Raw genomic sequence first — 18,183 nt, 5'->3', positions numbered from 1 at the left:
GCTGGCAAGAGGGATATTTGTAAATGTACATAATTTTTCCTGCTGATAAACACACTAGAAATATCCTAACTCCATCTGTACTGTTTCCTTCCTTTATTTTGAGAGGAGAGGGAGGATTTGCAGTAAATAATAAGAATATTGCTTGGACTCATGACATATGAAAGTATTTGCCAAGTGTAACTTAATAATATTTGTCCTGTTCTCCTACCTCTTGAGAGCTACTCTGTGACCACACCTGGGGGCTGTTTCACGACCCAGATGAATCAACCAGAACAACGTGGGTCTTTTGAGTCAGGGTGACCTTTTTAAGAATTTTTTCTCTCTCTCTCCATATGGCCAGGCTATCTCAGCATCTCTGCAGCAATAGCAGCAGCTTCTGATTTCTCTGCCCTGCTGAAAGACTAGCAGATGGACTAGGTCAGAAGTTAGAACTTCTCATTGGAGTTGCAGCACATGTACATTTAAATACCTAGGGTTTACCTTTCAAGTAGGCCAATATGCCACTTCTTAACAAATCTGTCTTAATTTTACTTCCCCAAAGAACAAAAAAAGAAAGACTAATGCCACATATGGAAGTCAGTTTCTCATGTAATAAGATCCCAGACATAAAATGGCACAAACCCTCTATTTTAAAATGGAGAGGTTTTGTCCTGGGACAGTAATTCAGGAAATGTACTTAATTTTCTGCAGTTGTAGCTCTGCACTGCAAAACATCTCACACAGTAAACTTAGGTCTTAGAGAAGATATTTTTGAGGTCTGTCATCTTTGCCCTTAGGTAAGAGCTAAGTGGTATATGAAGTATATGTCTCATTTCTTTTTAATTTCTCTCTTTTGGTTTTTTTGTTGTTTGGTGGGGAGGGGAGCAGGTTGTTGGGGTCTTTTTGTGAGTGGGGGGGAGGTTTTCAAGGCCACAGTAATTCTGTTTTAGAATACTGATGGTGCCAAAGGAGGGTGTATTTTGCCTTTTTACTTTTGGAGCAATGAAGGCATAAATTTAAGACTTTTAATTACTCTTCTTCACAGACATTACACTTTGGCACCCTGCAATTAGGACCCAGTCCTACTCCTTTTCTGCTGGCAAATTTGCCCTGTAGATAAATTTTGCTTTTATGCAGCTATAGAAAGGCTTACCAAAGAAAAAGGATGTAAAAAGCACTCTAATTAGCTGAATGCAGCCATAAGGATAAGTCCAGGGATGTTGCATGACAGCAGTGTGTTATTTAGGTAACAGTTTTTTTCCTAGGGGGACTGACGGTAGCTTTGAAGAGTCCTTCTCAACAATAAGAATATGGAGAAATGAAGCAATTCATTTTAAATATATGACCTGACACTTCTAAGTGTCTTCTAATACCTATAATTAGCTTCATGTAAGAACAAGACTATATAACAGGTGGAAACATCTCAGTAGAACCTGCTTTGGAGTAAATTTATTGCTTATATGACTGAATGATAAATAGATACAGCTATACAGGTGTTGCACAGTTTTTCTATAGCCTGGAATGGCAGCTCTGGTTCTTTAAGTTGCTCTGAGTGTGCTTTGTTCTTTAACTGACATATTTTTCTACCTTGTGTAGTCATTGTCCACAAATACACCTACATGACATCACCACATCCCACTTCTGACCTAAACTCTTTTCAGACCTAGATTAGATATCCATAGTTGAAAGCCACTCTTCACTCTTTATGTCCTACCTCAACTTTCTTCTGTCTCTGAAAGGAGATACAGAGGGTTTCTGAGTGCTTCAAGCAGCAGCAGAGTGCATTTGAAGCTGCCTGTCAAACTGTAAAGAGTGCTAAACTTATCCTTCACTGGGAAAATGGTTTGCAAGAGTAGTGCTTGTATTGAAAACTTCCCTGTAAGTACTAGAAAAACATCTTAGTAGTCCTTCTGATTTTTCTGTTTACTGTTTTCATTTGTATAACATCATTCCCTAGGAAAACAAAAACACTAGGGGTTTGGTTAGTGTTACCATTTTCAGTGTGGTAAGCTGTTAGGCATATTATCTCTTAATCAGTTTTCTTCTTACAGTGTGGGTTCAGCAGGGGAAAAAAGATGAGAGAAGTGGGTTTAAACCCTCATTAGCATCAAAGCATGTATGTTGTGCATATTCCAGTGTCCTGTGATTAAAATCAAACCACATGACTGTATGTGCAGTCCCTCAAATCTTATTATGTTCTTTGTACTTACTTCCTACAGCTAAATATTTTTGTGCCTGAGTCAGTTTGTAGAAATAGTGTAATTTGCATCAATCTGAACCACATTTTTTATATAAGCAGGGGAAATGTAGACTGTCTAAGGTTCTAATATGTTACAGTCCAAGTCTGTAATATTTTAAATATTAAGTATTTTACTTTATGTTCTGCCTACCTGATTTATTAATTGACCCCAAATAGGACTGTGAGAGTTGCTGAAATAGTGCACAATCTTCTTAAAATGCAGAAGTGCTAAGGGAAGAGCAGCATGGGTCATGGGTAATAAGTAATGGAACTGCTGATAGCTCCAGAGGGTGAATGGAAAAAACAGAAAGCTGCTGGAGGAAAGGAACAGAGTGGGACAGAGCCTCCAGCGTCCTTGAGGTTACAGTCTGCACTGTTCACAAATTTTTTGGATTCTTGACCATTTATTGCATATATATATATATATATATACAATGCAAAAAGCCTTCTCTAAAGGCCGAGGACTGTTTAGCTACAATCATTAATATTTTGTTACCCATAACGGCTTGATTTTCTGCCAAGACAGGACATAGTCTTACACAGATTGCTGTGACTCTTCTGCTTGCAACAGTTTCTCAAGTTTGTGAATGTATTCAAAGTTTAAGAATCATTAGTGTTGTTTCATTAAAAGCATTTGTTTCCTTACAGAACTCACAGATTGCCATTGCCAATAGGTTTCTTATTAAGTAAGGGGGGGAAAAGTTTTATTTTCAAAGGTTCAGTAGAGGAATAAGGAAAACATGTCTTCTGAATAAAAATGTGGATAAATTTCTTAGCAATATAGTAAAACTCAAATTTTTTTTCAGGATGTATGAAATAATTTAAAATTATATTATATTTTCCCCCCCTTTTTTGGAGCCAAAGCTTTAGAGAGTCTGACATTATGAAAATTCTTTATAGCATTGATATAGGCTAAAACTTTTTATACATTTTGCCAGATAAAAACATTATTGACTACATACTTGGACAGAAAATATTGTTAAAGCATTATTAAGTATCTAGAGGGATAGCGTATTGGTCACTATGAGTCTTGTGCATCTTCAGTTAAATCTTCAAAAAAGAGTTATTTGATTCTGGATAAATCTTGCCAAATCAGAGTGAAGCCCAGATGCCAAATTTTGACACCTGTAAAGTTAAGTTTGCAGAGTTGGACTTTGCATTGGTTGTTATTCAGAGGAGAATGTTCTGCATGTCACTGTGACACCTCATCTGCAGGGGACCAAGGGGTGTGTAGGGACACAGAGTGGTTTGCAGAAACACAAAATAATGTGCAGGGACATGAAGGAGAGTGCAGGGACACAGAGTAGTGTGCAGGAGAACAAAGGGGTGTTCAGGGACAAAAAGTGATGTGTGGTGACATAAAGGAGAGTGCCGGGACACAAAGGTGGTTCCAGGGAGACAAAGAGAGATGTGAGCACACAAGGTGATACTGGGGGACACAGAGGGACTTGCCTGTCTGACAACAGAAGATCTTTGAAGCTCCATGGCCAAACCTTCCTCGCTGCTGGAGCTCTTTCCCCAGACTGTGGCTGAAGTGGATGCTGGGGCTGTGCCTGCCAGGGACCTCTGCTGTGCGGGACACCTGCCTGGACACCTGCTGGCATGGACAGCTGATCTGCATGGCTGTCCCCCACTTAGGGCTTACAAGAGCATGAACTGGTGCATGGGCATAATGGACTGCATGTTTTGTTTTGTCACTCTCTGCAGGTACACACAGAACCTTTTAAAATACAATTTTTTTTAATGTGAATCTGTAAATCCTATACAGACTATGTCTCAAATACTGCCTGACTGCAATGCTATTTGACATTCCAGTGGAGTTTGAAAATGACAGCCTTCAGGTATGTCACTGGAGTATGCTGTGCTGGAAGTTTCAGTATGATGGTGTCTTGGTTTGAAAGACAGGTATTTGCTAAGAAAAGGCAAGAGCCTCTTCCCTGAGATGGAGAATGCAACTCCATCCCTTCCAGTTATTATAATTTTGGAATCAGGTGCTTTCACGCAAAAGATATGGGAGGTAGGAATAACAGTCCTTTACTAATATATCTGACAAGGCAAACTGCAGAAACAACAGCAGCTATAAAAACTGACACCAGAACAGAGCAGTGTACTCAGTTCCAGTCCCTTTTGGCCACAGGCTCCCTGTCCCTGCGCTCAGTTCCCGGTGCTGGGGGCAGGGCAGGGCCCGCGCAGTCGCAGAGGGCTGGAGTGATGGCGGCGGCCCAGGGCTGAGAGGGATGGAGGAGAGACTCCCCCCTCACGGGGTCGGTCGTGGGGCTCGGCAGAGAGTCCGGGGGTAGTAGGGTGAGGTGGGAGAGCAGCAGAGCGATGTCTGACAGCAGGGAATGTGGCTCCTGGTGTTGGGATTGCGGGAAGGGTGTCGGTAGCAGCACCGCCCGTCTTTCTGACTCCAATAGCGAGAGAGCCCAGGCCTCTGTCCCACCTCTCCTTTCCTGATGTTCCCCCTCTCCTCACCCCCTTGTGAGAAAAACTGTTACTCTAGCTATCTGGGCTAAGGCGTAGCCACAAATACTTAGCATAACAATGGGAAAAATTCAACCCCCAACAGATGGGGAGAACGCAAAAGAAGTAATTTATTTCCAAACATCTAATACACCACTCTGCTAAGTTCTTTATGTAGAGGAATACAGACTGACAGGTTAGATGAGATTCATTGTCCCGGATTACAGAGCTGCTCTGACAGCTAAAAAACCTCAGTCCTTTAAAAATGGACACTGCAGCTTTTCTGTAGCATCACCACTTAAACACTGTTTTGATCAATGACTGGTGTAGAAAACTTAAAGAAGATAAAGATAAAAGGTAAAAGGTAATGGGCTAGAAGTTCTGGAATCTTCTGCTTGAAAACAATAATTTCATACTTAAGAAATGAGTTCCCCTTTTCAAGCATTGAGTAGCAGTGAGAGTTTAATGAAAAATGTTCAGTGTACATACACTTGCCTGCAGATGTGTGTGATTAATTACCAGGATAGTCTGTGATCATGGCTATTGAGAAGGGCTTCTTAACACCCTGTTGAAGTTTTTGTAAGTTTAGCTGCACTGGGAGCTGTCAAATCATAGAATGGTGAAAACTGGAATTTCAGGAAAAGCAGAAAAGGCAATAAGGAGCATATATAAATATATGTATATATGTATAAATATATAAACAGCAGTATATACAGTATATATATATATATATATATACATATATATATACAGCAGTAGCTCTAAGAAGGGAGGAAGCTGAAGGTACATTATTGATTGAATTTACTAAAGAACGTATTTTAAAAATGTCCTGGGGAAAGAGGAAAAAGAAGAAAAAGTTAAGTTCTTTAGTTAATTGGAAATACTAGCAAAGAAAACATTGTGTGGAGAAATCTGGGTTTGTAAAATGTTAATAGAATGTTAAACGCCCAATTAGAGCAGACATGAGAATATTTGAGTCAGAGTGCTGATGTCACTGGTGAGTTGATGTTCATCACAGAGTGCTCAAGAAGGGAACTTCTGCAAGGAATATAATAGTTTTCATCTGCAATCCCTCAGATTAATTATGGGCAGGTGAATATGGACTTGGTGGAGTCAATTGTGATGCCTAGAAAGGATGATCTGGAACAGAGACTACACAGAGTCAAATGAACAAAATGGGTATTTATTGAGAGGCCTTTAAAGGATACACCTTGGGCAGTACAAGAGCCTGGCCAGGGCTACACTCAGGATGGATCCCAGATGGATCCCAGTCACGGGTTTTTATGCTTTTTTAAGTTTTGTTTCATCTACATATTGGGGTCTTTATCCAACCACAGCCCCAGGCCATGAAGTCTCAGCTTGTCCCCTTTCCCTTGCATTGATTAGACTTTTTGGGTACCAGGTGTCCTTGATTCTCTAGCTGGGAAGGGATTATTTTGTCAAACTACCCTGTGAAGAGAACTTACTAACACCTAATATGAAGTTTCAGAGTTACATACCAGGCAGCACAGAATCTGAAAAATATAAAAGCTAAAACCCAAGGCATTAGTTGGACTGAGACACAGCAAGTCTTCCCTAGAACAAATGGGTTTTTCATATAGTTTATTGCTCCAGGTGACAACTGATGCAGGAAGGACTAAGCTTCAGGTTTGGAAGTTGGTTTTGTATTGGATGCAGAAAGGACAGGGAGCTTAATTTAGCTCTGGAAGTCAAAACTTCTATCTTTGTATTACAGGAAGATCTAGAAAAGATGTGACCACACTAAATTCCCAATTACATAAATGCTTTTCAGGAGGGAATGTGGGGAAATCAGTGAAAGCTGCCAGCTGTAAGCTCAGACTTGTTAACCTTCCTAGCTCCAGGAATGAGAGTCCCTGCTGACATGAGCGCTTCTAAAGATGGAGCTGGAGGAAGGCTTTGCAAGAGACTCCCCTTTAACTTTGAATTGAAGCTGCTGAAGATCATGTCAGAGGTCCTTGTGCTGAAGGTTAACACTGTCCTTGGCCAAAGGAAGCACCACATGAGATGCCACAAGTGGCTGGGAGTCACTGCTGGTCCTTTCTGCATCTTCTTGCCCAGCAGCTCTAAGGCCGGATGAGCTCAGCCAAGCCAGGTGCTCACAATGCACTGCTACAAACAAGAAACAACAAAGCTCAGGAAGTGAAAACAGACACGGCCACAGCTTTACGATGAGAGGCATTTGATTCTGTTAATTCTGTGCTTCTTGTCTGGTAACATTTATGTGCTTCACAAAATCCTTCCCAGGGCCTCCCATTTTACTACCCGCGACTTTTGTTGTGCCTGCTGCCTCCCATCTCACACAAGCAGCACAAAACCCTCTTTTCAAATCCCTTGGTCTGTGGTGGTCCAGCACCAAAATCCAGAAAGAGCAGCACCACAGCAGGAGAAACAAATGAGGAGAAGTGTTGCTGACCAGCAGAAACACAGAGCTTCTGGAATTGGATACACAGGCTACGACTGGCTTTGGTTGATTGTGGTGGTGGCTTTGTTGGTGGTGTTTTTCTTTCCCTGAGACACATTTGGGATATCCCATGTGACCTTCTGTCTTCAGAGCTCATGGCCTAAACCCACCCCCACACTGCCTGCTTGATCCATGTTTCTGTGGGTTCTGCCTGTCCAGTGGACAGGGAGACCATCTCTCCTCTCACATGATTTGTGTAGCATTAATGTTTTTAGACTAGTGCTGTACATGCCAGTGTTAAGTAAAAGCCACATAAATAGTTATGCCACAAAGGCACAAGATTCCTATCCAAGCCTGAAGATAATATGATTAAAATATATCCTGATGTAAGATTTTTTTCCAATTTCTACTCCGTTATTAATTGGCGATAATTAAAATTAATTTCCCCAAGCCATGTCGGTTTTGCCCGTGTTATTAATTGGTAACGGATCTCTCTGTTCTTATCTCAACCCAAAATCTTTTCTGTGAAATGCCCCACCAGAATCTCCCCCATCCTGTTGATGGACTGTAAGTGTTGGAGCAACTTGGAGGGTACCTGACAGCCAAGAACAACCCACTGCAGTCCTGCATGGTGTGCGTGTGTATCTGAGAAGGAAGGTGTGTTGATCCCACCTTCCTGCCCACTTTATGTCTGGCAGCAGGGTGGGTGGTAGGGAGTGCTCCATGGCATCTTCAGGGTAGCTGAGGATTGATGAAGCATTGTTCCTCTGTGCATGTGGAAGAAATCCAGCATTTAGGAACATCTAGACCTAGTTAGGTCTTTCCCAGCCACCAGAACTGAAGATGGAAGAATTGGTTTTTACAGTTGTGGAAGACAGGACCTGACTTCTGTAACCGGACCCTGTGCTTGGAGTAAGTTGACGTTTGATCCCCAGGCTTGACAGGATTGTAAACCCTATCATTCTGATGCAAATAACTCCCACTGACAAAACCTGTGCCAGAGTATATGCCTTAATGCCATCTTCATTTTCTCAAGATTTTTTTTCTAAGTAGTAACAGTGTCTCTCTGCTACAGCTTCATCTTTTTTCTGTGGCTTTGTTAGTGCAGTAAAATTTCAACCAAGTATTAAGTCTGAAAGTTATTGTTACAATAATAGCAAATTTGGTTTTCTGACTGTTAGGAAAATTCTAGAAGGGACAGATTAAAAGAGCTCTTTGTTATGGAAAATCAGCTATTTCAATTTATCTTTTGAAAATATATGTAAATATGATCAGAATGCACAAAATGCTATATGATGTGTTAATTTAGGGAGCATTGGCAAAACAGTATACATTCCTCTAAACTCTTTTGCAATGCCTGGCTTTCAGTCTTATAGGTTATGATTACAAATGTCCATCCCACCAGGTTTAAAGAAGAAAATATACATAGTAGCTAAGAAAAAAGCCCAAGAACTTTTGCATCTGACTTATACTAAAATTTTGTTTGCTGTCTTGTGCTAAAGGATCCTGGGTTGGCACTAGCCATAAACTTCTTGGCAAAAGCAGTTTATTTCAGAGAAGATGCTTCGTAGGAATTGATGATCCAGCACATCACAAACCTCCAAGGAGAAAGCTGTGTAACTTAGCAAGAAGAGGGCTATTAAGGATATATATGGGCACAAGAGCTTTCAGAATCCTGAAAATGACCAGGCCTAAACTCACTGGTTATAAAGTTTGTTCAAAGCTAGATGTAACTGTGCAGACACTAATAGGCATTGTTTTTCCTTGTCTGATTTCAAATGGTAACGTTCCTATGTGCAGAGCAAGCTGTTAGAACTCCATAATTTCCACATTGCTTCCCTTCCCTCGACCAGAGAGCCAGAATCAATGTGTGAGGATGTGCATACTGCCACATGTTGCCATTTAGTGTAAAGGGCAGCTTGCCTCCTGCATCTGGAGATTGTAATGAAAAGCTGTAATCAATGGTGTTGATACCTGCTAATAGTACAGACTGTTTAAAACACTTCCTGATGAAGGAATATGTCACCAGGAGAAAAACCCAGGCAGGTAATTCTGCAATGGCCCAGGAAAGAAGAGTTTGCAACACAGAATGTTTAACAAAGATTTTACTGCTCAGCATTCTTTTCTCCTCACATGCACTCTTCATTAAGTTTAAATAAATAATGTTTATTCTTCATTAGTATCTTTAAAGATGAGGAGGTGGGGTAAGTGCTGCTTCCGAGATGGGGGTTGAAATGGTGCTTTAAATAAGATATGTGTGTTCCCAGGAGGAGTGACTTCACTGGACAGTTTTAGTTGTCAGGCTTTGTGCGGGACTTAGGGAGGGCCAGTCAGGCCATATCTGTACACAGTATCTGTGGCTGTGAAAGTGCTTAAGACTGCCAGTCCAAGCATCTGCGTCTGCACAGTGCATAGGTAGCATAAGCACATGCATTGGAAAATTTGCCCCACTGTGTCCAAAGTTTAGTACCAAGGGCAAAAAGCATGCATGACTTCTCTTGGTCCACTCTTTCACCTTCTTTTCTTTCCTCTCTTCATTTCGCTGAAATGCTTAAACATGGGTAGCTAAGAACTCTCCAGTCCCTGAAAAGAGAAGAGCATTCTCAAGGAAAACTAATTTCCAAATAAAATTTTCAAGATCATTTTCGGGGTCTGTTGGACTGCAAGGGCTTCATGTTGAAAAGCCAAGTCCCTATTATTATATGTTCGGTTTTAGCCAAGTTTAAGTGACATGCTTTTTCTGACTTGATAGGAAAGAAATTGGGGTTTCTACCGAGAATTCCCATACTGTTTTAGAAATACAGCTATTCCAATGTGCAGTCTGACCCAACATATTAGAGGGTGGCTAAAGGAAGAAGAAAAAATTATTAATGTATTTTCTATACATTTTTCTTACACGCTGCTGTAGGAAGTGCTCTAATCTTCATCTCATATCTGCATTTCAGCAATCTTACCTGAAGTTTTGTTTAGGAACCTAAATTTCAGAAAGTTGCTTTACTCCGAGGGGAGAGATGTACACGCAGTACAGCAGTAACCTCTGGAATTCAGTGTAGTTTGGATTTTGCTTCCATGCCTTCAAATTAATGCTTGAGATAATGATTCTTGTGCTTTTAGAAACTTTGGATGTTTCCACTCAGTGAAAGGCAGGGAAGCCAGACTCGGTGCTGCTGGTCTTTTTCTTGTCTACAATATTTACCTGTCAGCTAAACAGAAATTTAAGAAGTAGCATTTGATATGGGGGAAATTTTGTAATGTTAATATGGATATAAAAGAATGCAGCTAATGTCACCTCTAACTGATTTACTGTGATTTAAAAAGGCACTAGGTGCCATATTTAACAGTGTTTAGCCTCTCTGTGGGATAGAGGTCTTTTTCTATAAATTTCCTGCAGTACTTGAGGAAGGAGCCCCACTGGAAGCAAGTTGGAAAAAAGTTAGAAATATGCTGCTGCAGTCCCAGCAGGAATTATCAGCTACTGGTCCAGCTACCACAGCAGGAGTGGATTGAACTGCTGCATTTTAATTAGTGTTTCACCAGCCAACCTACCCCATGTCTAAAGAATTACAGTTCTACAAATTGTTATTTGTGGTAGTGACAGGTTCAAGAATATTGCAAACACTAGTTTGCTTAGTTTGGGGTTTTGGGTTTGGTTTTTTTCTTTGTTTTTTGTGGTTTTTTTGTTGTTGGGTTTTTTTTGTTTGTTTGTTGGTTTGGTTTTTTTTAATAGTGTATGTCTTTTGCTGTGCTTATCTTCTTTTAAAGGACATTTTTTAGACTATGCTTTTAAAGGCTCCTTTTATCTGCTGAACTCAATGAAGGCTGAATATAAAAAAATATCTTATAGGACCTGTTGAACTGCATTGCCTTTGCAGGCCAGCCTGAACAATTACTAAAAAGTCCTTTAACCTCAAATATTAGAAAATCATCTCAGCAACGAAAAATAAAATTAAAAAAACAAACCCAAAAAACTGAAAAGATATGGATGTTTTCATTCTGAAAATCAAACTGGCCAGGACTTTGGAATTCAATGGAATTAGATTTCCTTTTCAGAAATGTGTAAATTTTTTCCACTGATCTTGCCTTCTTTAAAGATTGGTTTTATTCCTGATAGAATATGGGGATCTAAGGCTTTTTGGTGCTCCTAAATGATATACTATTTGTAAAATTTTCCATTCTGTTTACAAATTGTGAAATAATGAGGGGAAAGGGAGGGCTGCAGTTGCTTGCAATTGCCTGCGAGTCCTCTATATGTAGTTACTGATATTTAGAAGAACCTTTGACATTAGATTTGAATAATTTAAGAATTGTTCATCAGATTACTGTAGAAAGAGTTTGTTTGATCCTTCTACATGAAATGCAACTTGTGAGAATTTCCAAATTTACCTGTATATACTTTTAAAAGTGAAGGCAGTATTAGTAATGCTACTGCATATGCACTTTTAAACTAATTTTAATTCCTCTCACTGTTAATAGATTTTCTTGTGGTTTATTTTGTTTGTTTGTTTGTTTTGTTTTGTTTTGTTTCGTTCTGTCCAGTTTTTAAACTTTAAACAGGACGCTTAATTTTGAGGTCTAGGAATAGTAATTTCATTTCTGTAAATCCATTTTGACCTTTTAGTGTATATCAAGAAAAAGTAAATTAATGTGCTTTAACTTTATACTTCTGTAAACTTCTTTACTTCTGTGAATACAAAGAAATCAGAATTCTTTGTGGAAAGCTATAATGGACTTTGTTCTCTTACTGCAGTTTTGCAGCACAGATTTCCATGGCTTTGTACCAGGTACAGTTTTCTTGGGACTGATCATTCTTTCACCTATTTTTATTGGACAAACTCGACTGTGTAATTATTGTTGGAATGCATGAAGCACAAACTAATTTATTTTTAAAAAATCAATTCAGAACTTAAGGAATTTAATCCAGATGAAATTTACTGGAGATTACATTGAGGGCTGTATTTGTAATGAGTTGATTCAAAGGCAATATAAAAAGCCAGGATGAGTGGGCATGGTGTGGAAATGCTGACCTACTTTTTGAAAAGACCAAATTTCCTTCTAACAGTGAAATTACTGCCAATGAGTGTTATTTTATTTTAAAAACTGCAGCTTGAGGAATTTACTTTTACTACCTATCTGTGGCCAAATAAACATATGGCTGCATTTCATTTTGGTTGCCTTTCCTGTTTCAGAGGCAGAAGCTTTCTGTGGGTTTCAGGGAAGAAATGCTTTCTCCAAACGGGGTCAAATTCTGTCTTTTCTTACTTTGTATTTTTTTTCTCTGCCAGGCTCCACTGCAGGATCCTGCAAATTCCATTTTCTCCTTTATGTGCAAATTCTGCTGATCACTTCCACCTCCTTAACACCCCTCCTGGGCGTCCCTGCCTTCCTTCCATCTGTGCTGACACCACTATTTTTGACTGCATGTATTTGAGGTGTGCCCATGCCTTTTCTCTCAGTCTTGCAGTCTGGAGTCCTTAGCACAGGCAGGACACGGTGATGCTGCTGCCCAACCTTTAAAAGAGTGTCCTCCTGAAATGATTGAGAACTCAATAATATCTGAGGGTAATAATAAGAAAAATAATCCAGAATGCTCAACCAATTGTATATTGATGGGTGGGTGGGGAGAGGGCAGAAGGTTTTGCACATTTTAAATATTTTAAAAGCATTTTCAACACACATGCAGAGGTCAGTTATTGAAATTTAGTCTATTTTGATGTATTTAGTGGTACATACTTACATTACTTGACTGATGGGTGAGTGAATTTATCATGTCACTGAAGTATTTGTACTTCAGGAAAACTATTTCTGTGCTATTACTGGGTTGTGTGTGCCTCAGCTGTGATACATTCCATGCATAGGACATTATGAGCTTTCTTATGTGTTGTCACAATCAAAAAAGTGATTGTCTTGTCCATTATGACCAAGTAGTTAATATGTGTACATTATTTTCAGTTTTTTTCTAAGTTCAATATATATGTATGTATATATGTATATATAGGAACATATTTTTGTAGTAAAGCATTTGGGCATCTTCACAGTAAAATCATCTCTTGTTGTTGTTGTTGCCATTCTTCAGCATGATCACAGTTATACCTGGGCTTTTAAAAGCAGATATTTAACAGAATCATTAAGCAGCTTTCCAGATTGAAACACATGTGTCAGTAAAGGAGAATGGCAATATTTTCAACAATTCTAATTGCTATTCTTTTTTTCTCTTCTTCTCCCTTCCCCCCCCCACCACCATTTTTCTTTTTCCAGCCAATGTCAAATAATTTATGTTTTGAATTCAGGTAGACTCTTTCCAGGCAAAGGTGCAAAAACCTAGCAGCAGGATGTTCCTTTAAGCTACATTTTCTTTAGAAGTAAATAAATGCACATTTGCATATACAAATATATATAATAAATATTGCATATAAATGTGTGTATATATATATATATATATGCAAAGATAGATATGTTTGTACATATTCACTAAATACAAAGAAGCAAAAGCTGACAGAATCAATTCTAAATAGGCACACACAATATAATGAGTAATCTTATGGAATGTGAGTGATATGATTTCTGGTTTCTAGCCTGAACTGGTAATGGATCACTTGTCAGTCATACACTGCAGTGCACTTCTACAAGTGATTATCAGCTGTTTGGGCTCAGGGCCCTCTAAGTTTCTCCCATTTAAACTGTTAATGGGGTAGGATTAAATATTCTCTAGAGCTGTTTCCTGCTGCTTATCAAATAAGTGCCTTAATCATTGAGTATAGGTGATCTCTTTCTATAGCACTATTTACATTTATCATTCAGACAAGGTGAAACATCCCTTGCAGAGAATGGGACATTGAAAGCCTCGAGGTCTGCCTATCCTGACCATGAATTCCATGCCTGAGGGAAGTGGCATGTTACCACAAGGATTCCTGATTTCTGTATATTTGTGTATTCTGACCAAATGTATCAATGAAGTTTTCAGTTGATGCAAATTCAAGAGGAGATTCTGAGAGGCCGGATGATGGCAGTCAAGGTTTGATGTTGCAAAAACTTAGGGTAGGGGCAAGAGGTTACAATTAGCAGCTGTCTGTGTGTTTCAGCTTCACATGAGAGTCTTGTAGCTGAATCTTTCCACTGCTCTTTGGTGATGAAAGTCTGAATTGCTCCAGTTGGTGACCTTCCAAGTCACACAGTCTCAGGAAAACTGGATGTGCTGATTCAGCAGAAAGCTAGAGCAGCGAGCTGCAGCAGGAAGCCAAAATAAGAAGCAAAGCAAACATCCCTGATTTGCATGAGGCAGTTCTGTTTGCACATTTACATTGAGATCCATAGGCTGATTTCTGCTCTTTTTAAAATTTTATTTATTATTTTCATTTTATTTATTTAATTTTTTTAACTGTAAAGAAGCAAAGATATCCTGTTACAGCAAAGAAACAAGGAGTCAGGTCCATACTAGTAATAGTTCTCTGCTACAGGCATGGTGTAAGCAGGTTGCCATCCTGTTCCTGATTTCCTTTTCTGGTTTCTGGCATAGAAGAGGAAAGCAGTGTTGGTTGTTAGCTAATGTTATGTGTTTTCTCTCCTGGCTGGTGGAAGCATGTCTGTCAGAGCTGGCTATGCCATGTAAACCAAAATCAAAATTTTTCAGAGTGTTCCCAAGCTTAGTATACCTTGTCATCAATTTTACACCAAATTAAGACTCCAGGGGTATGCAGAAATCTGTACAATGGAGAATAATTTACAAAGTAACACCTCTATTTGTGTTTTAAGTATTAACTAATGAGCCTGATGTCAAACTGCTCAGCTGGATTCTCTCTCTGGGCTGTCTTACACCTATTTCAAGCATTATGCTGCCTGTCTTCCAAGTTTGGGTACAGTCAAATGAACTGGTGGTTCATTAAAATAAAGGTGGTGTGATGCTATCTACCCTTGCTGGTGGAGCTGTCCGTCTCATGACTAAGCCAGTTAAATAATCTGGGGTATTCTAGTGGCTAGGTATTCTGGGCTATTTACATGGAAGACTTTGCAGCACCATGTTGCAAACTGGTAATGCAAATACTGACAGTGGCTTTACTGGGAGACAGGGACTGTCCTCTATTGCCACAGCAGCAGTGAACACAGAGATTTGCACGGGAATGATCATCTGTTTATTTGGATTGTCAGTTGGATAGCTTATCTAATTCTGCCCTCACCCAAATACAATATTTCCTAGAAAGGTTGCTGCCTACTTTGTAAGAACATATGTAAGCTATTGAGTTTAATGCTTATACTGCACTCTGCATATGTGAAACAGGGTACAGGAATGGTTTGCAGTTTGTTCACCAACTTCCCAATTGCAATCCTGCAGAGAAATACTGGAGATTTAGACCTTATCACTGTACGTTCTTAGAATTCTATTTTTTAACAGTTTTTGTTGTATTTAAAAGATATGAGGGTTTCTTTTTAATGTGGTATATTTTTTCTTCTTGCTAAATAGAGTCTTTGGAGACTTGGCCAAGGAGAGGAGATCTAATTAAACTCATGTAGTAATTCTGGGAGTCACTGAAGGTCTCAGTACTCCCACACATTAATCAATATACTTTTAAGAGAGACAAATCATTTTAGCATTTGCGATGAAGTGAAGATTAATTTATATGTGGTGCAGAGAAGACCTCAGATGACTGAGCTGCATAACCCTTGTTACAGGTGACCTTTCCTTATGAAGAGGTCTTCAGAAATAAATCTTCTAAATCAAGCACCAGTTCTTGTGCATACTTAAGTCCTTATGAAAATAGGGATGTGCCTACTCAGAGCCTTGTCTGGCACCTGTCTGGCCCATGCTGAGGAGGGAGAAGTGCAGGGAACCCATGATGGTTTTGTACAGCACCTAAAATAATGTGTGCCCCACCTTTATTCCTATAGTCGAGTACAGCTATGCCATTCTGCTGTTTAAAAGAAAGCTGCTCTTATCATTGCACAACTTCTTGTTGTCTCCTGTAGACTCACTGGGATGGATGGATGCATGAGAATTCACTCACTGCACAGTTTCTGTATGCAGTTCTGCAATGGTTGTTCAGAAGGTCTACCTTAAAAATATGCAGCTGCTTAGGAGTGCTGAGTCTTGGAGTGGGTCTGAGGGAAGGAAGCTTCCAAAAATGCCTTAAATTCATCGATGGTGATTCAGTGCATCCATTTTGGGTAGAATACAGGGGTATCTCAATGGTTTGTTATAACCAGTATGAGTTTGTCTGAGATTTCACCTCTCTTTAGTAATTCATAGAGTACAGGCCCTTCCTGTAACAAGTAAAACACAGCAAGTTGAGCCTCCCTCTGGAGACCATCTACCCCAACTACCCATTCAGAGAAGTGCTTTCCTTCCAGCAGGGCCATAACTTTATGTTATGAGTGCTCAGACTTTACACGTTCAAGTAACTACATCTTGAAGGGAAACAAAAGATGTAAGTCCAGCCCACTTTTGCTGTGAACAAGTCCCAGCTGTTTCCCCTGAATTAACCTAAGGTGCTACTTCATCCATTTGGTGCAAAATTTGGCTTTTTGGTCGACTGGGCAAGGAGCAGTGCAAAAATTTTCTTTCTCACCATTGGAGTCATCAACAATTAGTGGAAAAAACCCCACAATGTAACTTATTGCTGCAAATGTGTTGCCTTAACAAAGGCAAGGTGTGTTCACTTGATCGTCCAAGGAAATCCCCACGAATTGCCATGAGACAGAAAAGGTGGGATCAAACAGGATGTTAAACTCTTGCAGCTTCTGTTGGCTGAGTAACTGAAGTTCACTGGTTAAACATAGAGAGGTTTTGGACACTTCTTGGGTTTTGGGGGGAAGGGTTTATTGCATCTGTGGGGAAAAGTGAGATAGTTTTGCCCAAACTGGGAGGAGTAGAAAATGTAGGCAACTCTGTTTATTGACAGATTCAAAGAGTCAAAGAGTTGTATATACAACCCAACTATTCTTCCTTTTTTTTTCTTTTTTTTTCTTTTTTCTTTCTTTTTTTTTTTTTTTTAATTTAGTGGGGCTACATCCATTGTCTACAGATGCAGGCAGAAAGGGACCCAGAAACCTTACGCCGTCAAAATGTTGAAGAAGACAGTAAGTCATTTTTGTTTTGCTTTGCTTTGGAATATGTTTGGGATCCTGGGGATTTGTTTTGTTTTTTTGTTTTGTTTTGGTTTTGTTTGGGCTTTTTTGTGCAGTTTATTTATGTGGGGAAAATGTGCTAGATTTAGGATTATAAGTTGCTAAACTTGTATTTTCCATAAGTGAGCTTTGGCTCCTCATCACTAAAACAGCTGTCAGGGGTAACAGTACTGTGGTGGGAATTATATATCCCCACAAATCTGGCTTGTACCCTCAGCTGGTATTGTCTGTGTTCACTTGAATTTGGCAAAAAACTTTTAGAAAAAATATGTCTTTTTCTTTCACTAAAAAAAACCAAAAAAAGACACCTTGAATAATTTAAATATTCAGTGTTTTTTATTTGATTTAATACGTTGTTTTGCTAGAAAAATGCCATGACACAATTCATATATTTTCAGAAACTGATTAAAACACAAACTCAAACCAAAGTAAAATTAAATATTTTGTGGTGATTTTTTTGCCACTACAAAATTGCTAGAGAACCCATTGAGATGAAAATTTATTTTTGGAGCTCCATATATGTCACATTTATACTACAGCTATTTTTGTGTGTTCGGAAAAATAGATGGTGGAAAGAAAGATGAGAGACAAGAGAGGAAAGGCAAGTCATGGATTGAGAGACTTCATGCAGAAAGACAGAGTGGGACATGGGGTAGAGCAGTTTATATTGCTAGGATGGGAAGAGAAGTCTGAGAGAAAGCAAGCAAGCTGTGAAGGCATGTACGTGATATTTATTCATGAATGGTTTTGAATCAGTTTATTCCAGTGTTAGAACATTCATTATTCCACAATGTTCAGGAACGTTCACATGTAGAAACATAAGGACGGGTGGGTAGGCGTAAACATGTCCAAATGGTGACTTCACTGGTGGTCTCAATGCAAGACGTAATGAGTGGGTTTCACAGGAGGAAAATGTAGGCATTAATTTGTCATCTTTGAACATAAGCCAAGGTTTAAACTGGCA

General features: G+C 39.3%; 1 protein-coding gene across 1 annotated transcript in view; it reads left to right on the top strand.

Annotated features, from left to right (window-relative positions):
* Positions 1-18,183, top strand: part of CAMK4 (calcium/calmodulin dependent protein kinase IV) — a 142,759-nt gene that overhangs the window by 43,778 nt on the left and 80,798 nt on the right. The window contains exon 2 of the mRNA XM_014877301.2: positions 17,093-17,171. Coding sequence (XP_014732787.1) covers positions 17,093-17,171 — 79 coding nt within the window. The remainder of the gene's footprint in view (positions 1-17,092; positions 17,172-18,183) is intronic.

Source organism: Sturnus vulgaris, chromosome Z, assembly GCF_052056855.1.
Source record: "Sturnus vulgaris isolate bStuVul1 chromosome Z, bStuVul1.hap1, whole genome shotgun sequence".
NCBI lineage: Eukaryota > Metazoa > Chordata > Aves > Passeriformes > Sturnidae > Sturnus > Sturnus vulgaris.
The sequence above is the reverse complement of the archived record's forward strand: the minus strand, read 5'-3'. Positions and strand labels throughout refer to the sequence as shown.